This window comes from Macaca thibetana, chromosome 11 (assembly GCF_024542745.1).
Source record: "Macaca thibetana thibetana isolate TM-01 chromosome 11, ASM2454274v1, whole genome shotgun sequence".
NCBI classification, from domain to species: domain Eukaryota; kingdom Metazoa; phylum Chordata; class Mammalia; order Primates; family Cercopithecidae; genus Macaca; species Macaca thibetana.
The window spans coordinates 78,565,611-78,588,906 of NC_065588.1; the positions used below are offsets into that span (position 1 = coordinate 78,565,611).

The window sequence follows — 23,296 nt, forward strand, 5'->3', positions numbered from 1 at the left end:
TAATCCATTGTGAATTAATTTTTGTATAAGGTGTAAGGAAAGGATGCAGTTTCAGCTTTCTGCATATGGCTAGCCAGTTTTCCCAGCACCATTTATTAAATAGGGAATCCGTTCCCCATTTCTTGTTTTTGTCGGGTTTGTCAAAGATCAGATGGTTGTAGATGTATGGTATTTCTGAGGGCTCTGTTCTGTTCCATTGGTCAGTATCTCTGTTTTGGTACCAGTACCATGCTGTTTTGGTTATTGTAGCCTTGTAGTATAGTTTGAAGTCATGTAGCATGATTCCTCCAGCTTTGTTGTTTTGGCTTAGTATTGTCTTGACAATGTGGGTCCTTTTTTGGCTCCATATTAACTTTAAAGTAGTTTTTTTCCAATTCTGTAAAGAAAGTCATTGGTAGCTTGATAGGGATGGCATTGAATCTATAATTTACCTTGGGCAGTATGGCCATTTTCATGATACTGATTCTTCCTATCCATGAGCATGGAATGTTCTTCCATTTGTTTGTGTCCTCTTTTTTTTCATTGAACAGTGGTTTGTAGTTCTCCTTGAAGAGGTCCTTCACATCCCTTGTAAGTTGGATTCCTAGGTATTTTATTCTCTTTGAAGCAATTGTGAATGGGAGTTCACTCATTATTTGGCTCTGGGTTTGTCTGTTATTGATGTATAGGAATGTTTGTGAATTTTGCACATTGATTTTGTATCCTGAGACTTTGCTGAAGTTGCTTATCAGCTTAAGGAGATTTTGAGCTGAGACGATGGGGTTTTCTAAATATACAATCATGTCATCTGCAAACAGGGACAATTTGAATTCCTCTTTTCCTAACTGAATACCCTTTATTTCTTTCTCCTGCCTGATTGCCCTGGCCAGAACTTCCAACACTATGTTGAATAGGAGTGGTGAGAGAGGGCATCCCTGTGTTGTGCCAGTTTTCAAAGGGAATGCTTCCAGTTTTTGCCCATTCAGTATGATACTGGCTGTGGGTTTGTCATAAATAGCTCTTATTATTTTGAGATATGTCCCATCAATACCTAGTTTATTGAGAGTTTTTAGCATGAAGGGCTGTTGAATTTTGTTGAAGGCCTTTTCTGCATCTATTGAGATAATCATGTGGCTTTTGTCTTTGGTTCTGTTTATGTAATGTATTGTGTTTATTGATTTGAGTATGTGGAAGCAGCCTTGCATCCCAGGGATGAAACCAACTTGATCATGGTGGATAAACTTTTTGATGTACTGTTGGAATCTGTTTGCCAGTATTTTGTTGGGGATTTTTGCAGAACAGGAAATGTTGCTGCCTGATCCTTCCTCTGGAAGCTTCGTGTCAGAGGGCCACCTGGCTGTATGAGATGTCAGTCGGCCCCTAATGGGAGGTGTCTCCCAGTTAGGCTATTCAGGGGTCAGGGACCCACCTGAGGAGGCAATCTGTCCCTTCTCAGATCTCAAACTCTGTACTGGGAGAACCACTGCTCTCTTCAAAGCTGTTAGACTGGGACATTTAAGTCTGCAGAAGTTTCTGTTGCCTGTTTTCAGCTATGCCCTGCCTCCAGAGGTGGAGTCTACAGAGGCAGGCAGGCCTCATTGGGCTATGGAGGGCTCCACCCAGTTGGAGCTTCTCCCCCGACTTTGTTTACCTAGTCAAGCCTCAGCAATGGCGGATGCCCCTTCTCCAGCCTGGCTGCTGCCTTGCAGTTGGATCTGGGACTGCTGTGCTAGCAGTGAGCAAGGCTCCGTGGGCGTGGGACCTGCTGAACCAGGCGCAGAATATAATCTTCTGTTGTGCAGTTTGCTAAGATTGTTGGAAAAGCGCAGTATTAGGGTGGGAGTGTCCCAGTTTTACAAGTACCTTTGTCATGGCTTACCTTGGCTAGGAAAGGGAATTCCCTGACCCCTTGTGCTTCCTGGGTGAGACAATGCCCCGCCCTGCTTCAGCTCACAGTTCCTGGGCTGCACCCACTATCCAACCAGTCCTTATGACCTGGTACTTCAGTTGGAAATGCAGAAATCTCCCGTCTTCTGCATCGCTCATGCTGGGAGCTGTATACTGGAGCTGTTCCTATTCATCCATCTCTGAACCGTCCAACTGCCGAGGGCATTCTTACACACTCTATGCTAGAGTGTATATTGGCATAACCACTTTCAAAAACAGTTTGACACTATTTTGTAAACTTGAACAATCATATACCCTATGACTCATCAGTTCGACTTTAGGTATATACCTCCGCCTAGAAAAACTTTCTACACAAGCATCAGGAGTTATATATCGTATAGGAATGTTCCTAAAAGCAGAAAACTAGTAATAAACCAAATGCTTATCCACAGCAGATTGGATAAACTGGTATATTTACATATTGGAACATAATACATCAGTAAAGCTTAAACTACTGCAGTACATATATGGATGAATATTAGAAACATAAAACTGAATAGGAAAAAGCAAGTTACAGAAGATTACACATTTTATGGTACCATTTTTAAGTAGTTATTAAGTGAAACAATGGTATGTTTAATACAAAAATTATATGCAAAAAACTATTAAGAAAATTATAAACAATAATTTGATAATTGTTGCCTCTGGTTGGAGAAGCAGGGAGACAGAATATGGAAGGAAAACATAGTTATATGCAGTAGAAATATTAATATTCTAGGTATTAAGATGGATGTTGGGTTTATGGACATAGCAGATGCTGTAGGGTGCCTGATCTAAGTACTTTCAGGCCTTTTGTTTCATGGTATGCCAGATTGATTTCTACCTGGCAGTGTCTGCATTTCTTCCCTGTGTGTTTTCTGTAACTGTGAAGCAAGCACTGCCTGCATACAAGGTCTGGGAATTAATTCCTCCCAGTGAGCAGCTCTGAAGCGGTAATTGATGCAGCATTTCAGGTGGGATGATTCTGAGGGATGGTATGTATTCTACACTTCAGTCTCAGCATTTCTGAGTAGTATTAAACCCAGGTTGGCTTAATGTGGTGTCTTGCTAATAGCACATATTTTATTGGGCTGCTTTTGTTTATTCTCTCTTCTACTTTATTGCCAGTGTTCCTTTAACCTCCCAAATAAAACATATATAACATTTCATCATGCATATATACCACATTTTCTTTATCCATAAATTCATTGATGGGCACTTAGGTTGTTTCCATATTTTGGCCATTATGAATATGGCTACAGTAAACATGTGCATGCAGTTATCTCTTCAATATACTGATTTCCTTTTTTTTTTTTTTTTTTTTTTGATATATACCCAGTAGTGGAATTGCTAGATCATATGGTAGTTCTATTTTTAGTTTTTTGAAGAACCTCTATACTGTTTTCCATAATGACTGTACTAATTTACATTCCCACCAACAGTATATGAGTTATCCTTTCTCTACATTCTTGCCAACACCTATCTTAACGCTTTTTGATAATAGCCATTGTAACTGGGATGAGATGATATCTCCTTATAGTTTTTATTTGCATTTCTCTGATGCTTAGTGATGTTGAACATTTTTTCATATACCTATTGGCCATTTGTATGTCTTCATTTGAAAAACGTCTATTCAGATCTTTTGGCCATTTTTAAAACAGATTTTGCTTTTATTCCATTGAGTTGTTTGTGTCCCTTATGTATTCTGGTTTTTGATCCCTTGTCGAGTGGGTAGTTTGCACATGTCTTCTCCCAGTGTATGTATATCTCTTCACTCTGATTATTTACTTTGCTGTGCAGAAGGTTCTCAGCTTGATGTGATCCCATTTGTGTCCATTGCCCATTTTTGCTGTGGTTGCCTGTACTTTTGAGGTCCTACTAAAGAAATCTTTGCCTAGACCAATGTCCTAAAGTGTTTCCCCAATGTTTTCTTCTAGTAGTTTCATAGATTCAGGTCTTAGATTTAAGTCTTTAATCCATTTTGATTTGATTTTTGTATATGGTGAAAGATAGGGGTCTAGTTTCATTCTTCTGCTTATGGATATCCAGTTTTACCATTTATTGAAGAGACTGTGCTTGCCCTAGTATATCTTCTTAGCACCTTTGTTGAAAATTAGTTGGCTGTAAATGCATGGATTTAATTCTGGGTTCTCTAATGTTTTATTGGTCTATGTGTGTGTTTTTATGCCAGTGTCATACTGTTTTGGTTAGTATAGCTTTGTAATATAATTAGAAGTTAAGTAGTGTGATGCCTCCAGCTTTGTTCTTTTTGCTCAAGATTGCTTTGGCTGTTCTGGGTCTCTTGTGGTTCCACATAAATTTTAGGACTTTTTTTTTTTTCTATTTCTGCGCAGAATGTCATTGATGTTATAATAGGAATTGCATTGAATCTCTAGATTTCTTTGGGTAGTATGCACATTTTAACAATATTGATTCTTCTAATATATGAATATGAAATATCTCTCCCTTTTGTAGTGTCCTCATCAATTTATTTCATCAGTGTTTTGTAATTTTCACTGTTGAGATCTTTAACTTCTTTGGTGGCATTTATTCCTAGGGATATTATTTTGTAGATATTGTAAATGAGATTACTTTCCTGTTTTCCATCTCAGATTGTTCTCTGTTGTCATATAGAAATTCTACTAGTTTTTGTTATTGATTTTTGTCTCCTACAACTTTACTGAATTTCTTTATCAGTTCTAATAGTTTTTTGAAGGAGTCTTTCAGTTTTTCTAGGTATAAGATAATATCATCTGAAAACAAAGATCATTTGACTTTTTCCTTTCAAATTTGGATGCCCTTTATATATTTCTCTTGCCTAATTGCTCTGGCTAGGACCTCCCATACTATGTTGATTAGAAACGGTGAATGTGGGCGTTCTTGTCCTGTTCCAGATCTTGGTGGAAAGGCTTTCACTTTTTCTCTAATCAGTATGATGCTAGATGTGGGTTTCTTTATTTCTATTCCTCTGTTAATTTTAGGTTTGGTTTGCTCTTGCTTTTCTAGTTTTTTTTTAAGATATATTGTTAGGATGTTTATTTGAACATTTTCTACTTTACATGCATTTAATGCTGTCAACTTCTCTCTTATTAGTACTTTTGCTGTATCCCATGGGTTTTGGTATGTTGTGTTTCCATTTTTATTAGTTTCAATACATTTAAAAATTTGTATTGTAACTTCTTCATTGACACATCGGTCATTCAGGGGCATGTTGTTTCATTTCCATGTGTTTTTATACTCTTCAAAGTTTCTGTTGTTATTGATATTTGATATAATTTCAATTTTTGAGACCTATTTTGTGTCTTAACATATGGTCTATCTTTGGGAATGGTCTATGTGCTGAGAAGAACAGCATGCAGCTGTTGAGTAAAATGTTCTGCAAATGTCTGTTACATCCATTTGGTCCATAATGCAGATTATGTCTGCTGTTTCTTTGCTGACTTTCTGTCTGGATGATCTGTCCAATACTGAACAGAAGTGTTGAAGTCCCCAACTATTATTATTTTTAAAATGTAGATTTAGTAAATACAAATTTCATGAGGTAAGTAGAAACCCAGATTCTGAAATACATAACCTTATTGGTGACCACAGAAAATTAAACAAGAAAAAATATCATTTTTATCTCAACCATATTGCTGTCTACATGCTGAACACCTTTGTCTCTCTCATTCACATTACCAAAGCTTCTTAATTTTTATTTCTAAAACATGTTCACTCATTCATACTTGCATGCATTCATTCATTTAGCAAATATTTCTTAGCTCTTAATCATGTTCCAGGCATTATTTTCTATACTGAGGGTGCATCAGTGAACAAAACAAACAAGAAATACTTTTGCCCTGGTGGCATTTATGTTCTAATTAGGAGAGATTGACAATAAAATGGTTATAAGTGTATTTTAATGTGTATGTTGATACATTTTAAAGAAGAAAACTTAAAACAAAAGGGAGGAGCTTATCTGGGGATAAAGTTTTTGATACAGAGGGGAAGGACAAGTAAGACCTTATTGTGACGGTAATAGAGTTAAATTCTTCAGTAGGTAAGCTATCCATTAGATGATCTAGAGGAATAATTTTTCTTAGAGAGGGAACAACAGGTTCAGTGGCCCTGAACATGCCTACTTTGTTTCTGAAACATCCAGGAAGTTGGATTGAACAAGCAGAAAGTAGTAGGAGCTGAGGTTGTGGTGGAAGAGGACAGGACATTAAGTTGCAGTGTCTTGGAAGTCATTGTGATAATTTGGGTTTTTTATCCTGAATGAGATTGGAAGCCATTGTAGCCACTGAATCATTCTTTCTACTCTGTTGAGTTGTATTACGAAACACATATTTCCACTATATTTGCCTCTTTTCTTTACCAAAGTCTTTGTGGACATTCAAGCTGGTTACTTTGCAAAATTAGCTCCTATCCGAGCAGGAGCTTCCAGAGTTGAAGCAAAAAGACTCAGCAACCATAGGAGTTAAGAGTATGAGATAAAGCCAAAGAAGCAATGAGGGATTTGCTAAGAGTAGTGATATGATTGGACTTTGTTTTTCTCTGTTGAAAATGCAGTGATAGGGGAAAGGTGAGAGCAGAGAGATCACTGAGAAAGCCATTGCAGTTCATCAGACTCAGGATGGAGTTGGTATGAAGTAGCTCTGGGAAGTGATGAGATCATGAATTTGCTCACAGTTCAGATGTAGCTTATGAGAGACAGGAGTCCTGTTCTCTACCTGGAGGTATGTAGATATCACTTACTGTGATGGAGGAAATTTTAGGAGGGGCAGGTTTAAAAAGAATATCAAAAGCTCAGTTTCAAGCATATTAAATTTTAGTTGCTTATTAAGCATCTATTGAAATGAAAATGTTAGGTTTGCTGTTAGATATATGAGTATCAGTTAATGGAAGAATTCCAAACTAGAGTTACAAATTTGAGAGTCATTAGTTGGAATGGTAGTTAGATCTCTAGGTCTGTCACCAAAATGTATCTTTTCTATCTAAAGTATAGTACCATACCAATGTTATTACAAGATTTAACCACTACCTGTAACAATGTTTTTATGGGAAAGTCTCCTAAACAATGTTGGGAGATTCAGAAGATCCCTCCCACCAGATACGGGACTAGAGGCTACTCTGTCTTCAAACCTATGATGTATGGCATATCATCTAGCAGGGAAGTCTGTTGTGGGGAAGGGGCAGGAGATGAGGATGGTGGGGATTTTCCGATTCTGATCAGATAGTTTGAAGACAAAACTAATTAAATAATAGAGTTTCTACTATATAACCCTTGCAAGAGTATGATATGGTATCTGCAGTTAGACTGTAGTTTCTCAAAGTCAAGAATTTACAGTTGTATGCTGCATAAGGACATTTCAGTCAACAACAGACCACATATAAGATGGTAGTGCCATAACATATAATATTGTATTTTTATTGTACCTTTTATATGCTTAGATACACAAGTACTTATTTTGTTATGTATTCAGTACAGTAGTATGCTATACAGGTTTTTAGGCTAGTTGTATAGTAGGCTGTACCATGTAGGTTTGCATAAGTACACTCAAAGATGTTTGCACAACAACAGAATTTTTTAATATATTTCTCAGAACATATTCCCATCATTAAGTGATGCATGACTGTATATAATTCTTCTGTGTTTCCCTGCAATACCTATCCTAGAATAATAACATAAAATGGAAGTATAGGGAATTATTACTAAGTTTATTTTGTATTTATGAGACATTATTTACTAGAATTTTTCCTATGAACTGGTCTCATTGTAAGACCTTGAAACATTTTGAGGATTTAATTAAGGATATGCATTACTGTAAGTATAGGAATGTTTCCTTAAGTGACTCGTACTTATGTCAGGATTTCATTGACTTTAGGAATTAAAGATATGTATAAGAGTAGGTAATGATTTGTTATGGTAGTATTTCTATAATTCTCCATTTATTTTATGAAGTGGCATGGCAATAATAATGTTTGTAACTTTTTATTCTTATTTTTGTTTTATTGAATTTGTAATTTAGATATTCACCAACTCTAGCTTTGATAAATTTTGGTAATTGTAACAGTTAATGTAACCACTAGCATAATTAAGAATATTCCTATCCTCCTAAAAACTTTTCTTGTGTGCTTTTGTAGGATATTTTCTCTTTCATTCTCAGAGAATCACTGATCTACTTTTAATCTTGACTTTTCTAGAACATTGTACAAATGGAATCATAGTATGTAGACTTTTCATTTCAGTTCTTCCACTCAGCACATAGCATTTGAGAGCTATTGATATCTTTTTGTGTATTAATGCCTTGTTCCATTTTATTGCTGAGTAGTATGCCATATGCTATAGTCCAGATATGCTATTTTTTTTTTTATTTACCAGTTGATGGACATTTGAGTTGTTTCTGTTTTTTTCCTTCTGTGAGTAAGACTTCTCTGAATATTCACATATAAGCCTTTGTGTGGACATGTTTTCATTTCTCTTGGATAAATCGGAGTGAGATGGATGGGTCATATGTAAAGTGTGTATTTAACTTTATGGTAAACTCAATATTTTCGAAAGTGGCCATACCATTTTACATCTGCGTGTATCTCACTGTGGTGGTTGTTTGTATTTCTCTAGTGATATTAGTCATCTTTTCACATTGGCAATGTGTATATCTTGTTTTGTGACGTGTACGTTTGAATATTTTGCCTGTTTTCTAACTGGGTTGCTTGTCTTCTTACTGAGTTGTAAGAGTTCTTTATTCTAGATATGTCCTTTCTCAGATGAAGGTTTTACAAGTATTTCTTTTCATTTTTATCTTTTTGAATAGAAGTTTTCATATTAATAAAGTCCATTTTTAAAATTCTTCTGTTATTCCTGATTTTTATGTCCTACGTAATAAATGTTTGCCTATCCAAATGTCACAATTTTTCTCATGCTTTATTCCATAAGATGACATTTTTTTCAATTATATTTAGATCTGTGATCTACCTTTAATTAGCTTTTGTGTTTGGTTTATAGCAGGCAAATTTTGTTTCTTTTTTTTATATCAACATCCAGTTATACCAGCACCATTTGTTGGAAAACCTATCTTCTTCATTAAATTATCTTGGGTACTTTGTCAAAAATCAGTTGATCATATAAGTGTGGATCTATTTCTGTACTGTGTTTTTCTCATTGATTTATATTTCTATTTGTATATCAGCTGTTTCTTTCCATTTTTCCATTGATTTGTGTGTCTAATTTTATACCAGCTGTAGCTATACTACACTGATTTAGTTTTATATTTTTGAATTAGTAAAATTCTTCAACCTTATTCTTTTTCAAAATTGTTTTCATTATTCTAGGCATTTTTGCCTTACTTTATAAATTATAGTATCTACTTATCAATTTCTTTACAAAGCTTAGCTAGGATTTCAATCAGGATTGTGTTGAAATGTGAAGAAAAAATTGCCATCTTAGTACTGAGTCTGCCATTTCATGAACATGGTATATCTCTTTATATCAATTTTTTAGATTTTTATGCAATGTTTTATAGTTTTCAGTGTATAGGTTTTGTACATCCTTTGTTAAATTTTTTCCTATATATTCTATTTTTATACTATTTTAATTGTTTTAAAATTTTACTTCCTAGTTTTTATTATTTTTTTTATAGAGACAGGATCTTGCTATATTGGCCAGGGCAGTCTCAAATGCTTGGCCTCAAGCAGTCCTCCTTCCTCAGCCTCCCTAAGTGCTGGGATTATAGGTTTGAGCCACCAAGCTTGACTCCTAATTGTTTTTTGCTACAATATTATATATGTTCTGATGATTCATTGTTAATTCTGTTGACTTTGTTCCCTGACACATTGCTAAATTCACTTACTATTCTGTTAGCTTTTTGTATATTCTTTAAGATATTCTGCAGACATGATTTTGTCATCTATGTATAAAAAAAGACAGTTTTATTTTTTCCCTTATATTATTTATTTCTTTTGCTTCTTTTCCTTGACTTATTATACTAGCTATAACCTCCAGTAAAATGTTGAATAAAAATGATGAGTGGTTGGTTTTTCATAGGAATAAAACAAATAAAATTTAAAGTAATATTTAAGTTACATAACTCATTTGTTTAAAAAATCTAAAATCATTTCTATTACCGTTTGCCTAAAATTCTTTAATTTATTCTTTTTTTCTAACTTTAGGTGATTGACTTGGGTTCCGGTAAAGGCTATCTAAGTTCCTTTTTGTCCTTGAAGTATGGCTTTAAAGTTTATGGAATTGATTCCTCAAATACTAATACTCATGGAGCTGAGGAGAGAAACAGAAAACTGAAGAAACATTGGAAACTCTGTCATGCTCAGTCAAGATTAGATGTCAATGGACTAGCATTAAAAATGGCAAAAGAAAGGAAAGTGCAAAAAGAAGTTAAAAATAAAGCTGATATTGAGGAAGCGTTTAACAGCAGTCTTACAAATCAAGAAAAGATGTCTACCTCAGACATTTCGCCTGATTTTTCTGGCTCTGTAATTTCAAATATCAGAAACCAAATGCAAACCCTTCATTCTCAACCACATCAAGAAGAAAATTTGTGTTTTGAAAATTCCTTTTCTCTTATAAACCTTTTGTCTATTAATGCCGTAGAGCCTACTTCTTCACAGCAAATACCCAACAGAGAAACATCTGAAGCCAATAAAGAGAGAAGAAAAATGACATCAAAGTCAAGTGAATCAAATGTGTATTCACCTTTAACCTCTTTTATCACTGCTGATTCAGAACTCCATGACATTATTAAAGATTTGGAGGTGACTTTACTTTTGAATTATTTAATTTGATATACAAAAACATTGTATTCAATTTTAATAGTAGCTTACTTAACATACATATCTTACTTGATCACATTAATCTAACAGACCAAGAAAATAAAAGCATAAGTAGGCTTTCGTTATTCCCACACCCATCAAAATCTGCCATGAGCCTATTCAGAATAGAGTATCCTCCACTCATTTCGAACCTCTTAAATCAAATAGAAGTCCTAGCCCAAAACTAGTAAGTAAACTAAGTTCTCATTGTACCATTTAGGAATTGTTAAAATTCTAAACAAGTAATTAAATTTTAACTTAAATTTGAAGTAAAGGGGCATCTAGAACAAAGTAATGTTCAATGTTGCACTTGCCAATATGGAATTTCCTTGAGCAACAGTAGCTTCCAAGTGTTCTTCAAAGCTTGAACTTTTTCTAAATTACGAGTATGTCAATTTGTGTAATTGAAAGACAGCAGATCTTAAACAAAGGCAATGTTGCATGTTAAAACAGTATTACAGAGGAGATTCTAGAAATCGTTTGGCCTAACTCATTGTCTCAAAAAAGAAAAAAAAAAAAAAGGTAGCTTTTGGAGTTGTATTACCCTTGTAATTTTTTTTTTATAGAAATTTTTCCCCAAAGAAATGTGTAACTAAAAGATACTAGAGTTCTTTATGAATTTAAATCCTTGTTTGATAGCTGACCATTGTTTTACTGTTTTTTCAATGGGAAATTTTTCTTTTTCCCAGATATTTTTGGATTTAAGGAAATCTAGTGTACCTTCATTAATTCTTTTTCTTATACATGAAATTAGTAATTAAGCTATTTTAGACTTTCTCTTAGGGTTAAACAATCCCAATTACTTTGGTTTAACTTAAAAAATGTAAATTTCTAGTACATTTTGTCACCTTCTAATTTTCTCAAAATCTTTCTGAAAATATATAATGAAAACTATATACAAACTCTTGTAAGAACCATCTAAAATAAGATATACAGGAAGAATGTTCTTGGATCCTGTAGCAAATCACAATTTAATAACATAATTAACTACCACCCTCTATTCTCCTCACCCTCTCACAATACTTAAATATTTTACTGGTAGGATAATACGGTGATTGCATATTTTTGTCTCCTAGCTGCTACTTGCTAATATTAACTAATCCTGTATGATAAATACAATAAAGAATGAGGTTAAATGTTCTTGTATTTTCTTTAGTGAGAGCTAAATTAAGCTTAAAGAGAGAAATTTGTAGCTTTGTTACTCTACCCTTAATTAGTGATAAATCTTTCTTGTCTGAATTAATTTTACTGATGACATCATAATCTCTAAATAAAACCTATCTAAACTAATCATCAAGAAAAGCAGAGTAGCTGTATAATCTTCTAAAAACTTTGCTTTGAAATGGATATTGCCTGAAGAAACTGAGTGTTCTATCAGCTCAAAACGACTTACAGGCATAATTTTTTTCTTTAGTAAGTTTGATTACAGCTCTCTTTTATGTCTAGGACATAGGCTAAAATAACATTTCAGTGAAATTTTTAAAAATTTTAGTGAAACAATTATATGCTGACGATAGTTATAAAAATGTACTTGAGACACAAATTAATGCTTATGTTATTTTGAATTTGTAATTTAAAGTAAATTGTAATGATAAAAATGGACAATGTTTTCTGAATTTTATTATATGGTAGTGTACTAAGTCATTTACAGGGATTAGTTTACTTAAGTTTTGAAAGAACCCATTGAGATGAAGAACTGTTATTATCTCCATCTTACAGTTGAGGAAACTGAATGCTTTCCAAATCACACTGTGATAGAACTTGAATTTAAACAGACTGTTTCCCAAGACTGTGCTCTTAATGACTGTACTACAGCTTATGTAATTAGTTCATTAATAACTCTTTCTTTAACATCCCTTAAGTAAACACATGTATCTTTAATTAATTTACAGCTTTAAAATAAATTTTAGTTGGTATTGTAAAGTACCAACTAAAATTAGCTGATGAGTAATAACTTTAGAGAACACTTTGAGAGACATGATGCTTTAATTTAAAAAAACTAGAAATTAATATATCTGTATTCACAGATTTACACTAAAACATGACCTTTACATTATCAGGGTTTAAGAGTGTCATCTGGAAAACTGAGAGGTTAATATTAGAAATTTTTTAGTTCCAAATGGTATAAGTATGTGATTCTAATAGGGTGCAGGTTTTCTGTATAAAATTTTTTTTCTGTACAAGTATCTTTTTAGTACTACTTTAACTAAATTTTTATGAGTCATGTCAAAGACAGAAAGGTATTATTAGTAAATTCAACCTCAAAATGATTGTTATATTGAACAAGATTCTGTGCATGTATACATTTGTACCCATTGTGTATGTGTGTGTATACATTTAAATTAGGCTTTGGATAATTAGAATAAATATTTCATAGGAGAATTTTAAATACAATATATGTTATAAAATTTGGAAAAAAAATTTTTAATTAAATTTTATATTGTCATACTTGATGCGGTACATAAACTAAGCTTTTTGTTGTTAAAGTAGAAATACCAAGTTTACAACAGTTCTTTATTTTTTATAACAATATTTTATAAGGTTTTGATGGGCAATCTGAGAAGTGAAATTAATTTAGAAAATTAATATTATGGTCAAAGTGTGACGTAAATATATAACAAAGCACAGATTTCGTCTAGTAATACATGTTACATTTGATTAGTCCAATTTTTGCTTTGTCTAGTTGTTAAACAAATATTAGTTGTAAAATGAGAGAAAATATAAACAGATAAATAAGCAAAATCCTGAAAAAAAAAAGTTGTGAAAAGAGATCATAGTTATTTTGCCTGTAAAGAAATAATTAGTTATGAAAATAAAAACATGGAATACTTTCTAGGTAGAATTTGATAATTATTAACACATTTACATATTTTAATGGACATTTAAAATCTTCACCTCATGCTGGGGGCAGTACAATGTGCTTGTAGTCCCAGCTACTTGGGAGGCTGAAGCAGGAGGATCATTTGAGGCCAGTAATTTGAGTCAGTAGCACGTGATATTCATGCCTGTGAATAGCCACCACAGTGCAGCCTGGGCAGCATTGCAAGATCCCATATGTAAAAATAAAATAAATAAAAAGTTTGAACAACCCTCTTTTCAATTATCAAATTTTATTTTTCTTCTTGTGTTTTTAAAGGATTGTTTGATGGTAGGTCTACACACTTGCGGTGATCTGGCTCCAAATACTTTGAGAATATTTACCTCCAAGTCTGAAATCAAGGGAGTTTGCAGTGTGGGTTGTTGCTACCACCTCTTATCTGAAGAATTTGAAAACCAGCATAAAGGTACAAGTTCCCTATGTATCACAATTTGTATTCATTTGAGCATAATGACTGTTTTCTATTTCTCCCCATTTTTTCATCATTACCGTGATTTAGATCAGCATTTAAGATAACATCTGACTTTCTTGCACTTTTAGTGTTACAGTGTTATTGAAATTTAATGCATCACCACCTGTATATTTGTTATAGTTTATCTGGTCATAAAATGGGCTTAATGAGTGCTGAAGCCTTTGAAAATATTTGAAAATTTTTTGTGATACATATTTTAGAGAACTTCTGTTTCAAAATATTTGTGAAGTATACATTTATTGAGATAGTAAAACTGAGTTATTTTGTTATGAATATTGAATTTCAAAGTTTGCTTTTGTTTCCAAAGCCTTTTTCATTTCTGAAGGAATACTGATATTTAAAAAAGAAAAAGTTCTTTACTCTGTTTTGAAGAGTCAGCATACCAAAATTTTAGAAAACTGTAAAACTGTGTGATTGCATTAAAATAATAGTAGTCAAACTATGCTACTTGTACTTAGAAGGTACCTGATGAGCAAAGTATGGAGTAGGTTTGCAAGATTTGAAGCACCCCATGTATTCATTCAGAGCAGCTCCTGAAATACCTCTGTTTGCTCCATTTTGCATGTTAAATCTTTCCATAAGATTTTGTAAGGTATGATTTCAAAACTGCTGGTTCAGATTAGATGGCTATTTAGTATACTAATATTAGCAGTTCGTTTTTATGTTAGTTTGATGGTATCTTTATCTGTGTCCTAGCTAAGAGTTTTAGATCGGGAATTTTTAGGTTACCAACTTTTGTGCGCATTAAGATGGTATTGGTTGATCTTTTCTTCGTTTTAAAACCCAGATTAATGTATTTTAATTATTTCTTATTTAGTCATGCCCAGGAGGTAAACATTGTAATTGTTTAATTTTATTGAAATGTGACAAGGTGAAACAGAAGCCATGTTTAGAATTGGCAAAAATTTTTATGAAATAGAGTTAATCAAATTATAATTATTTTATGTCAGTGTTTTGAAATTTTTATTTTAGGAAAAGTATGAAATAGTGAAATTATGAATATATAGAGATAGAATGAAAGAAAGCAAATTGGCAAAAATTTAGCACTAGTTTAATTTAGATGGAGAGTATATGATTGTCAGGCTATTATTACCAACTCATTTTTTTCTAATTTTCAAGACCAAAAATTAGGGTAAAAAATAAACTTAAAAATAGAAAAAAAAGAAAACTATTCCTACTAAACTATATGCCTATGTATTTACATTATGTTATAGAATTTTTATGTATCTTTTCTGAAATAAATGAAAAAATACTTTAATGCAATCACAGTTCTACAGCTTTTTAAATATTACATGTATAATATTTTCCTTAATTGGCAATAGGGTAAGATTTATGTAGGTAAGTGCTTACTTTTGGGGTTTATTATTTGGTTGTTAGTTCAAGAGTTTCCTGTTCTGTAGGTACAATGAAATTCCATTAATAAATGGCTCAATTTGGGGACAGGTGTAGACACTTGGTGTGTCATTAAATTTAGAGACACTAATCCCAGCAATTTGGGAGGCCGAGGCAGGCAGACCACTTGAGGTCAGGAGTTCAAGACCGGCCTGGCCAACATGGTGAAACTCCATTTCTACTAAAAATACAAAAACATTAGCTGGCCGTGGTGGTGGGTGCCTATAATCACAGCTACCCTGGAGGCTGAGGCAGGAGAATCTCTTTAACCCAGGAGGCAGAGGTTGCAGTGAGCCGAGATGGAGCCATTGCACTACAGCCTGGGCAACAAGAGCAAAACTCCATCTCAAAAAGAAAAAAAAAAAAAAAAAAAAAAAAAAAAGAAAATTAGAGTCACTATCCTTACCTACATTTTAAGATCTTTAATTTCAGTTGCCTGCTTCCTTCTTTCACTTCATCATCATTGCCCCCAAGGATGCCTTCCCATTCCAAGGGGCCTCCCTCTGCTCTTCACAGTACTTTTTTAAGACTCTCATCTCTGGTCTGGACCTTAGCAGCCATCGCTCTGTACTGTGAAGTCTCAGGATTTTCCCACCAAAGATGGATCCTGTCTTTTTTGGCAGCATACTCTACTCTCTCACACACTCTTTTCTGCACAGTTGCACCTTACTCTTTCTCCGGAGTGATCCCCGGAGCTCATTCCGCTGGTTTAGGAGAGTGTCTTTCCTAACATATTTAAATTAAAATTTGTTGTGTTGCCGTGGATTGTGAGCAATTTTATCTCTCTTTTGTCTGCTTTTTGTAAAATACGTAAATAGATTCAGATTTAGGTGACTTTGATTATTTTTTGGTAACCAGAAGGTGTCATTAGTGCCTTTTTTATCTAATGTTTGATTCTTCAATCTCGTACTTAAAAAAAGTAGCAGAAGTTACTTGCCAGGATTGAAAAAAGAAATTTAGTTACTCCTTGGTCATCCATTTTAAATCGTTTTTCCAGTACTTTTTCTAATAGATTGTTGCTTTAAACTGTTAGCAAATATTCATTGGTCATGTATTCTAACTAAAATGAATTTGAATAGGGCATGTTAGAGAGGGCTTTGAAAAACCTAAAGGAAGACAGAAGCAAGATTGTGTATCCACATATTGTCATTGCCATTTCTTTCCTGCAAATAAAAAATTGGTAGATTGATTAGTCTTGAGCGGCACAGATTCCATTCACTTTTGTATCTTCAGTACTAAGCACATTCACTCAAACATGATTGAATAGATGAATGTTTGTGTAATGTGTGTTAAAATCAAGTAACTAGGAATAGAAAAAAAAATCACTGCTTTCCTGCCTTGGCAGCTGAGTTTTACACACCTCAGAGAGTATGTGATTGCACTGAACAAACATTTATTGAGCAACTACTATTTTTCAAGGCACTGTACTTGGTACTTTATGTAAAATAATGGGAAATGGGGGAGAGGCTCATAAAAAGTCAATAGTTATGGAAAGAGATAGGAAAAATAGATGACAAGCAGAGTTCAGTTCAATATCATCAGTGCCAACTGTGTTCCACTCTGTGCTTAGGGGTAGAGATACAAAAATGAGACATCATCTTCACCCTTAAATAATTTCTTTAAAAAGCCCTCAATCCTAGCAACCAGATAATCCTTATTAGTAATTTTTAAAAAACATTCTTTTTTTGTAAAAACCATTTAGAATAGAAAATTCAAAATTACATAGGAAAAGAAAATACAAAGTAAGTCCCCATACCTATATTGTTTTTTTATGTATCTTTCCAGAAAAGAAAAAAAATTACATATACACATTCTATATTCTTATCTATTGTGGGCAAGCAAATGTAGAAACTGTTCATCACCTCTTTTCACATAATGTATTTTTGATAGTCTTTCTATATCAGCACAGAGAATGTTGCTTTAGTCTTTTTCATTTTGCAAGGTATTTAATATATTGTATTTTATTTATTCAGTACTAAATAGTTAATACTTGCTTAAGGCAGTGGTATTCTTCTTTTAATAAACCAAAATTTAGTGAACTGTTGAGCAGTTCAATGTAGAGTTTAGAGAATGTAAAATATGGCACTAGTGTTCATCTTTATTTTCTTTATCATCAAACATTAGTTTCAAAATAGTATAATAGCTGCCATAAGACAACTACTGTATTACATCTGTTATCTTACAGCAGAGTAGCATGTAACTCTGTCTGTGAGGGGTTGAGGGTATGTTCCCGTGTAGTGACACCCGCTGTGTCTTGAAAGATTCAGTAGAAGTTAATCAGACAAGGAAGTAAGAAGGGTATTGCAGGCAGAATAAACAAAGGCATGCAGTGATAGATGTTTAAAATCAAGTTTTTTTTCCTCTTTGACTTCATAGTCACTCTTTCTCATTGTAATTGTCTTTCCCACGTCTTATTCTTGTTCATGTTTTTCATAGAAGCAATTATAATAATAATCCTAATGTCCATTTCAGTCAGCAAAAAGGCATGATTTTTATTGACCTCCTTTCACATTTAAGATTACTCCCTAATCTATTTTCCCAAAGTCTCTTCTTGATCTCTTAGTTTCTTTCTTTAGTACTTGGTCATTCATAAAATCATCTTTGAGTTTTCTAAGAAAATTAGTTGAAGAGAATACCTCCACATTTTTGCACACTAGAAATGGAAGCCTCTCAGGTAACAGATTCTCAAGCATTAGTCTTGTATCCTGCCTGGGTAAAGGCAGTTTTGTCTTCTCTTCTGAAGTTGCTGTTGTTCACTGTGGGTTTGCAGGACATTTAGGCCACAGGATTTAAATAAGAAAAAGTGTTGGAAAGGTTTGTGAGAACTGTGACCAGCAGCTCTAAACTCTGAATTTCCCACTCTATAGGGATAGTAAACTGGAAAGGCCTTCCTGTCAAAAATATCTTACCCATTAAGAATCATTGATATGATAAGGCAAACAATGCTAGGCTTCAGTAGGGAAAGGTAATAGTAATATCTTAATGTTACTTAATTTCCTGATGCATACTTGAATGAATAGATGATTGGGAGTTTTGCTTGTCGGGAAAGCAAAGAATAAGCAGGAGGAAACAGGACTGAGTGATATGATGAAATGGGTGGGGATGTATGCAACGTGAGTACCCTCAAATACTTTGGAGGTCAAGAAAACAGTTGGAAAGCCAAGAGATAAGAGAAAAATGTGGAAAAAAAAGTGATAGGAATAATGAAAGTAAACTTGGTTTATATTACAGTTTTGCCTAGCCTTGGACTGAAACACTTTCTCATCTCAAAAACCAGATGGCAAAGGTAACATACTCCCTTTTCTCTTTCCAACACTCCATCTCCATTTTTCTCACTGTATCTTTGCTGTAGTAAAACAGAGAAGATGTGAACCATCCCATGAAATTTTTATAACAGTATTTCTCAATTCTAGCTGCCTTGCCGAGTCGAATTTGACACTTTTAGTGTATAGATGCCTAGGCCTGCCTCTTAACATCTGAATAATAATCTCTAGGCATAGGACTTGAATATAACTATGATTAAGAAGTTCTATAGGTAATTCTGATGAACAGCATGGTTGAAAACAAGGTATGTATTATGATTATATAAGAAGACATGAAGAATTCTACAGGATGACTTACAGATATATGTTCAATATTATGTATAGTTATTGTTCTTCTATGCAGAGACTTAGATGGGTCCTAGTCAAGTGCCAGTTTGCAAATTCATATGACAGGTTAAATTCAAAAGGGCCTAGGAGTGTGTATCAAAGTCCAAAATGCAGAGACCTGAAGTAACTAGACCAAAACAAAATCCTTGAAGTATAGAGCTCAGAGTAAAAACCTGGGGAAAACAAACACAGATGCAAGAGGGCAGGAAACTGGGTCATAAATAGGGAATGAAGTTAAGTGGTTAGAAGCTAGACAAATTGAAGGAGAAAAATCTAGAACAAGCAAAGTATGTTTGGGATAATTATTATGGGTATCCCTAGATTTTTGATAGCTTACCTTTATCAATGAACAGATGTGACTGTGTGTGTGTGTGTGTGTGTGTGTGTGTGTATGAAGACAGACAATGACAGAGTTTGTTCTGGGCTATTTAGCAGATACTGTTTTGATAGATGGAATACGGACATAGCCTTATTTTGTTTATACAATATATACTATGGAGTCCTACTATTCCATACTAAAATACAAATCTACCACTATATAGTTTGATCATTATGCTAAAATATCTGACTTACAGAGAAAGGGGTTTATGTGCACAAAGTTAGCATATTTCCTGTAATATATCAAGCACTGGATTCCATGGAGTTACATCTCTGAATGGTTAAATATGTCATGTGTCCTTCTTTTAATATTTTACACACCTTCACCCTCACTTTATTTGCACAGCTGTTTTTAAGTTTGAATTGGGGCAGTGTTGCCCTTTGGGATGTAAATTTGAGTTATTAATAGTCTAATATAATACAGTAGAAAATTCTGGTATGTACATTGCTACTTTTTATGATGATATTTACTATGTAAACAATATGTGTTTTCCATGAGTGTGTTTACCCAATACAATGTGGTAGACCATAGAGGTAGTTTGTCATGAATGTCAGTTTTCAAAAATACCACAAAGCTGTATGAGCCATTGTGAATACTGAATTTATACCATATGTTTTAAAACTACTTTTAAATATTTTTACATTATAAGCCAGTCGTCCCTAGGAGAATAAGAAATACCAGAAACATTTTTATTGCAGTCCTTTATAGAGTATCTGTTTGGTCAAGCTTGACTAATGTTTCAGTATTTTGAATATTGATTATTATAATAATTAATTTGAAGTGTTTACATTAGTTCTTCTTCTAGAAGTTGTAGAGAGAACTTTTTTGGGTAAATATCAAGATAACTTGGTTGTTTTCCTGATAAAGATACAAACAGAGGAAGCACTACTAGTTACCAATTCAGATCTACGCATTTTTTCTTCTTTGCTAACTGAACTATGATTTTGTTAAGGAATCATCAGTTGCTACTGGGAGCAACCCTTTCCAGGGCACAAATCTGTGACTGATCTGCTCCTTCCCTGCCTCCTCCCAGCCTAGTACCAGGGCGTCTTCTAGTATTGTTAGTGCACTCCACATTTGCATAGTCAAATATCAGTAGTGTAACCCTCGAAAGCCTGCAGGCTTAGCTTCATGTTTACCCCCAGCCTTAATATGATATGGGTTAATGAGGTGATTCTCCCATAGATTCCTCCATTTACTTCAAAAACAAAAAAAAAAACAAAAAAAACACAGTAGCGGGTCACAAATCATCTTTTAATGGTGTCTTTTAATCTGATGCTGCCATTTCTGTATCAAACAAATTTGTCAAAAGTGCATGATACCTATCCTAGTATAGACTGTTTCTCAAGTTGTATCATCTCTAGGAATTGTGAGGGAGGAGGCTTTATCTTTACTGTTGTTGAGGTTTAAAAATTGTTCCTTTGCTTTAAATTTAGAGGTACTTCATCTGAAAAGGTTTCTAGAGGTTGAAGAAAAACGTGTTGAGCACATTGTTTGAATATATAACATACTGTTTAAATAAGCTTATCTTACATTTCCAGATTTCTCAAATATTCTATATATGATACTAAAACTGCTAACATAACATTAACCAGTTAATATCAGCACTAAATCATGTATTATATCATAGAGAAATGTATGACTAATGTCTTAGTCCCGTTAATGGCAATGAATTAATCCTATCATTGCAACAGTGCAAACAATTGCTGTCTTTTCAGTAAAGATCTGATAATATTTTCTATCTCATACAATATGTATTTTCTTAAACAAGGCTGTTTACTGCTGTGGGCTTTTAATGCTGGAAGTTTGGAGGATATTGAGGAATAAAGCATCATTTCTCTTTTCAAAACAGCATGAATTTGACTTCCATTTCCAGCAGTGTAAGAGATGAGATTTTTCTGAGGGTTCCTCCTGCTACAGTTCAGCTAGATACTGGCTAAATTAGAACATGTATTTTTTTAGGCATTGCTGAGTCCACAAAAAATAAGGGAAATCTCTATGGATCAAGAAAAATTACAAACAAAATGTTTAAAAGGAGAGAATGGACAGAGGGAGGAAGAGGAGTTGAGACCAAAGGAGGGAACTATAAGCCATAAAGTGATAGATAGTGTTGTTCTGAGATAAATGCTAGTCTCATTGACATCTAAAGACTAATAATGGTCCCCAACTAATGGGGAAGCTGATCCTGAAATATCCATACTAAGCCACACCCTTGACTGAGACAAAGCAGTCTTCAGTCTATCTCATGCATAAGCAAATTCAAATCCTTTTAGGGAACTACTTCTTAAATTCAGGCTCTTGAAATTTCAACAGATTAAAATCTATTAAATATGAGCTAAAATCTTAGAAAATCCCAACTAAATCCTAAGATACATGTGGCTAGATATCTTGGCTGACCCTTCTATTATATTCAACTAAAAATCCTGAATACAATTGATTTTTCCTAGAAGCATTGAAATGATGGAAATATATATCCAGTCAATATACAGAAGAGTGCTGAAGTCCTCAAAGATAATGGAAACACTGAAGTTCCTGAGGGTATTTGTGTGCCATAGCAAACTTGAGCTTTAATAATTTCATGATTTGAAACCACAAAGGTGGGAACAAAAATAAGGGTACCAGTAGTAGGAAGAGAGTAAATTTGAAAAATTCAAGAAGCATTTAAGATTGTTTAAAGGAGATAAAGGAAAAGGGATTGTCAAGGATCATTATCAGGTCTCTGTTTTGAGCAGCTGAGTGAGTGACAGAACGACGTGTATGATAGGAAACGCTAAGGAGGAACCAAGTTTTGGGGCAAAGGTGGAACATGTTTCTTTAATGTTTTTCTTTCATTCCTAGCATTTGCCATAAAATGGGGTATATAGCAAGCAGTCAATAAAGGAATAACTTATGAAATAAAATTATAAATGGTTAAAAAAAAAAGCGCTGATTCAGCACTGGTCAAACCTAAAGAAGAAACAAAAGTATTTGATGAGACATCTCCAGAATAATTATATTTTAAATTAATTCTTTTCAATTACTCTCTTTTGGCCTTCCTATAAATCATTAGTATTTTGTCAAGAATCCGGAGATTAAGGCATGGATCTTTTTTTAGCAACTCCTAATTTAAACCATGAAACTAAAATGAAGACTTTGAAATTATGAGAACATAAGAGCCAATTTAGTAACAACAACATTGGGCCATAAATATCAATAAATATTCAACATAGAATATGCTGAAATTTAGGAGATATTCAGCAAACTAAGTATGCATCCACTGCCCACTTTGCTAGATACCGAGGATATCTAAATGAAACATTTTAAAGTAATATCTAATGTAATAAATAGGGTTTTTTTTTTTACCGATAAGACAATTGTAATATAGTTTGATAGGTACTGTATTAGAGTTATGTATAAGTTACATGCCAAGTATAGAGAGAGTGATTTCTAGATGTCCAAGGGAGTGCAGAAACACTGCATAGAAGAAAACATGCTTTGACTGACTAGCATTCTCCTCTGTCTCTCTAATATTGTGACCTGGATGAATCAGTTAGCTTTTGTGGATCATCTGTAAATTAGTGAAGCAAGAGAGGGGTTAAATTAGACGATCTGTCCCTTCTGGCTCTAATGATATCATTCTATTACTTGAATGTAGCTTTCCAAAACATGCATATTATTTAAATTTAACATTATTTGTATTTATCAAGACATTTATTTTTAGTATCTTTTTTTCTTAATTATATTGGATTTGCATAAATAAATACTTTCCTGCTACTAGTCTGCATTTGGATGATAATAAGACATTTTTGAAAATTTTACTTTTACATTTATAC

The 23,296-nt window shown here is 33.6% G+C and overlaps 1 protein-coding gene across 10 annotated transcripts in view; it reads left to right on the top strand.

Annotated features, from left to right (window-relative positions):
- METTL25 (methyltransferase like 25) overlaps nt 1–23,296 on the top strand; it is a 126,066-nt gene that overhangs the window by 41,744 nt on the left and 61,026 nt on the right. For 7 of the 10 annotated variants that reach the window (XR_007717793.1, XM_050749252.1, XM_050749249.1 and 4 more), the window contains exons 4-5: nt 10,057–10,656; nt 13,850–13,997. Coding sequence is in view for 8 of the 10 variants with exons in the window: in XM_050749252.1 (XP_050605209.1) it covers nt 10,057–10,656; nt 13,850–13,997 (748 nt within the window). In the remaining 2 variants the exon portion in view is untranslated. Of the gene's footprint in view, nt 1–10,056; nt 10,657–13,849; nt 13,998–18,686; nt 18,742–23,296 lie in introns of all 10 variants that reach the window. The other 3 variants (XR_007717794.1, XM_050749255.1, XM_050749254.1) reach the window with 1 other exon arrangement.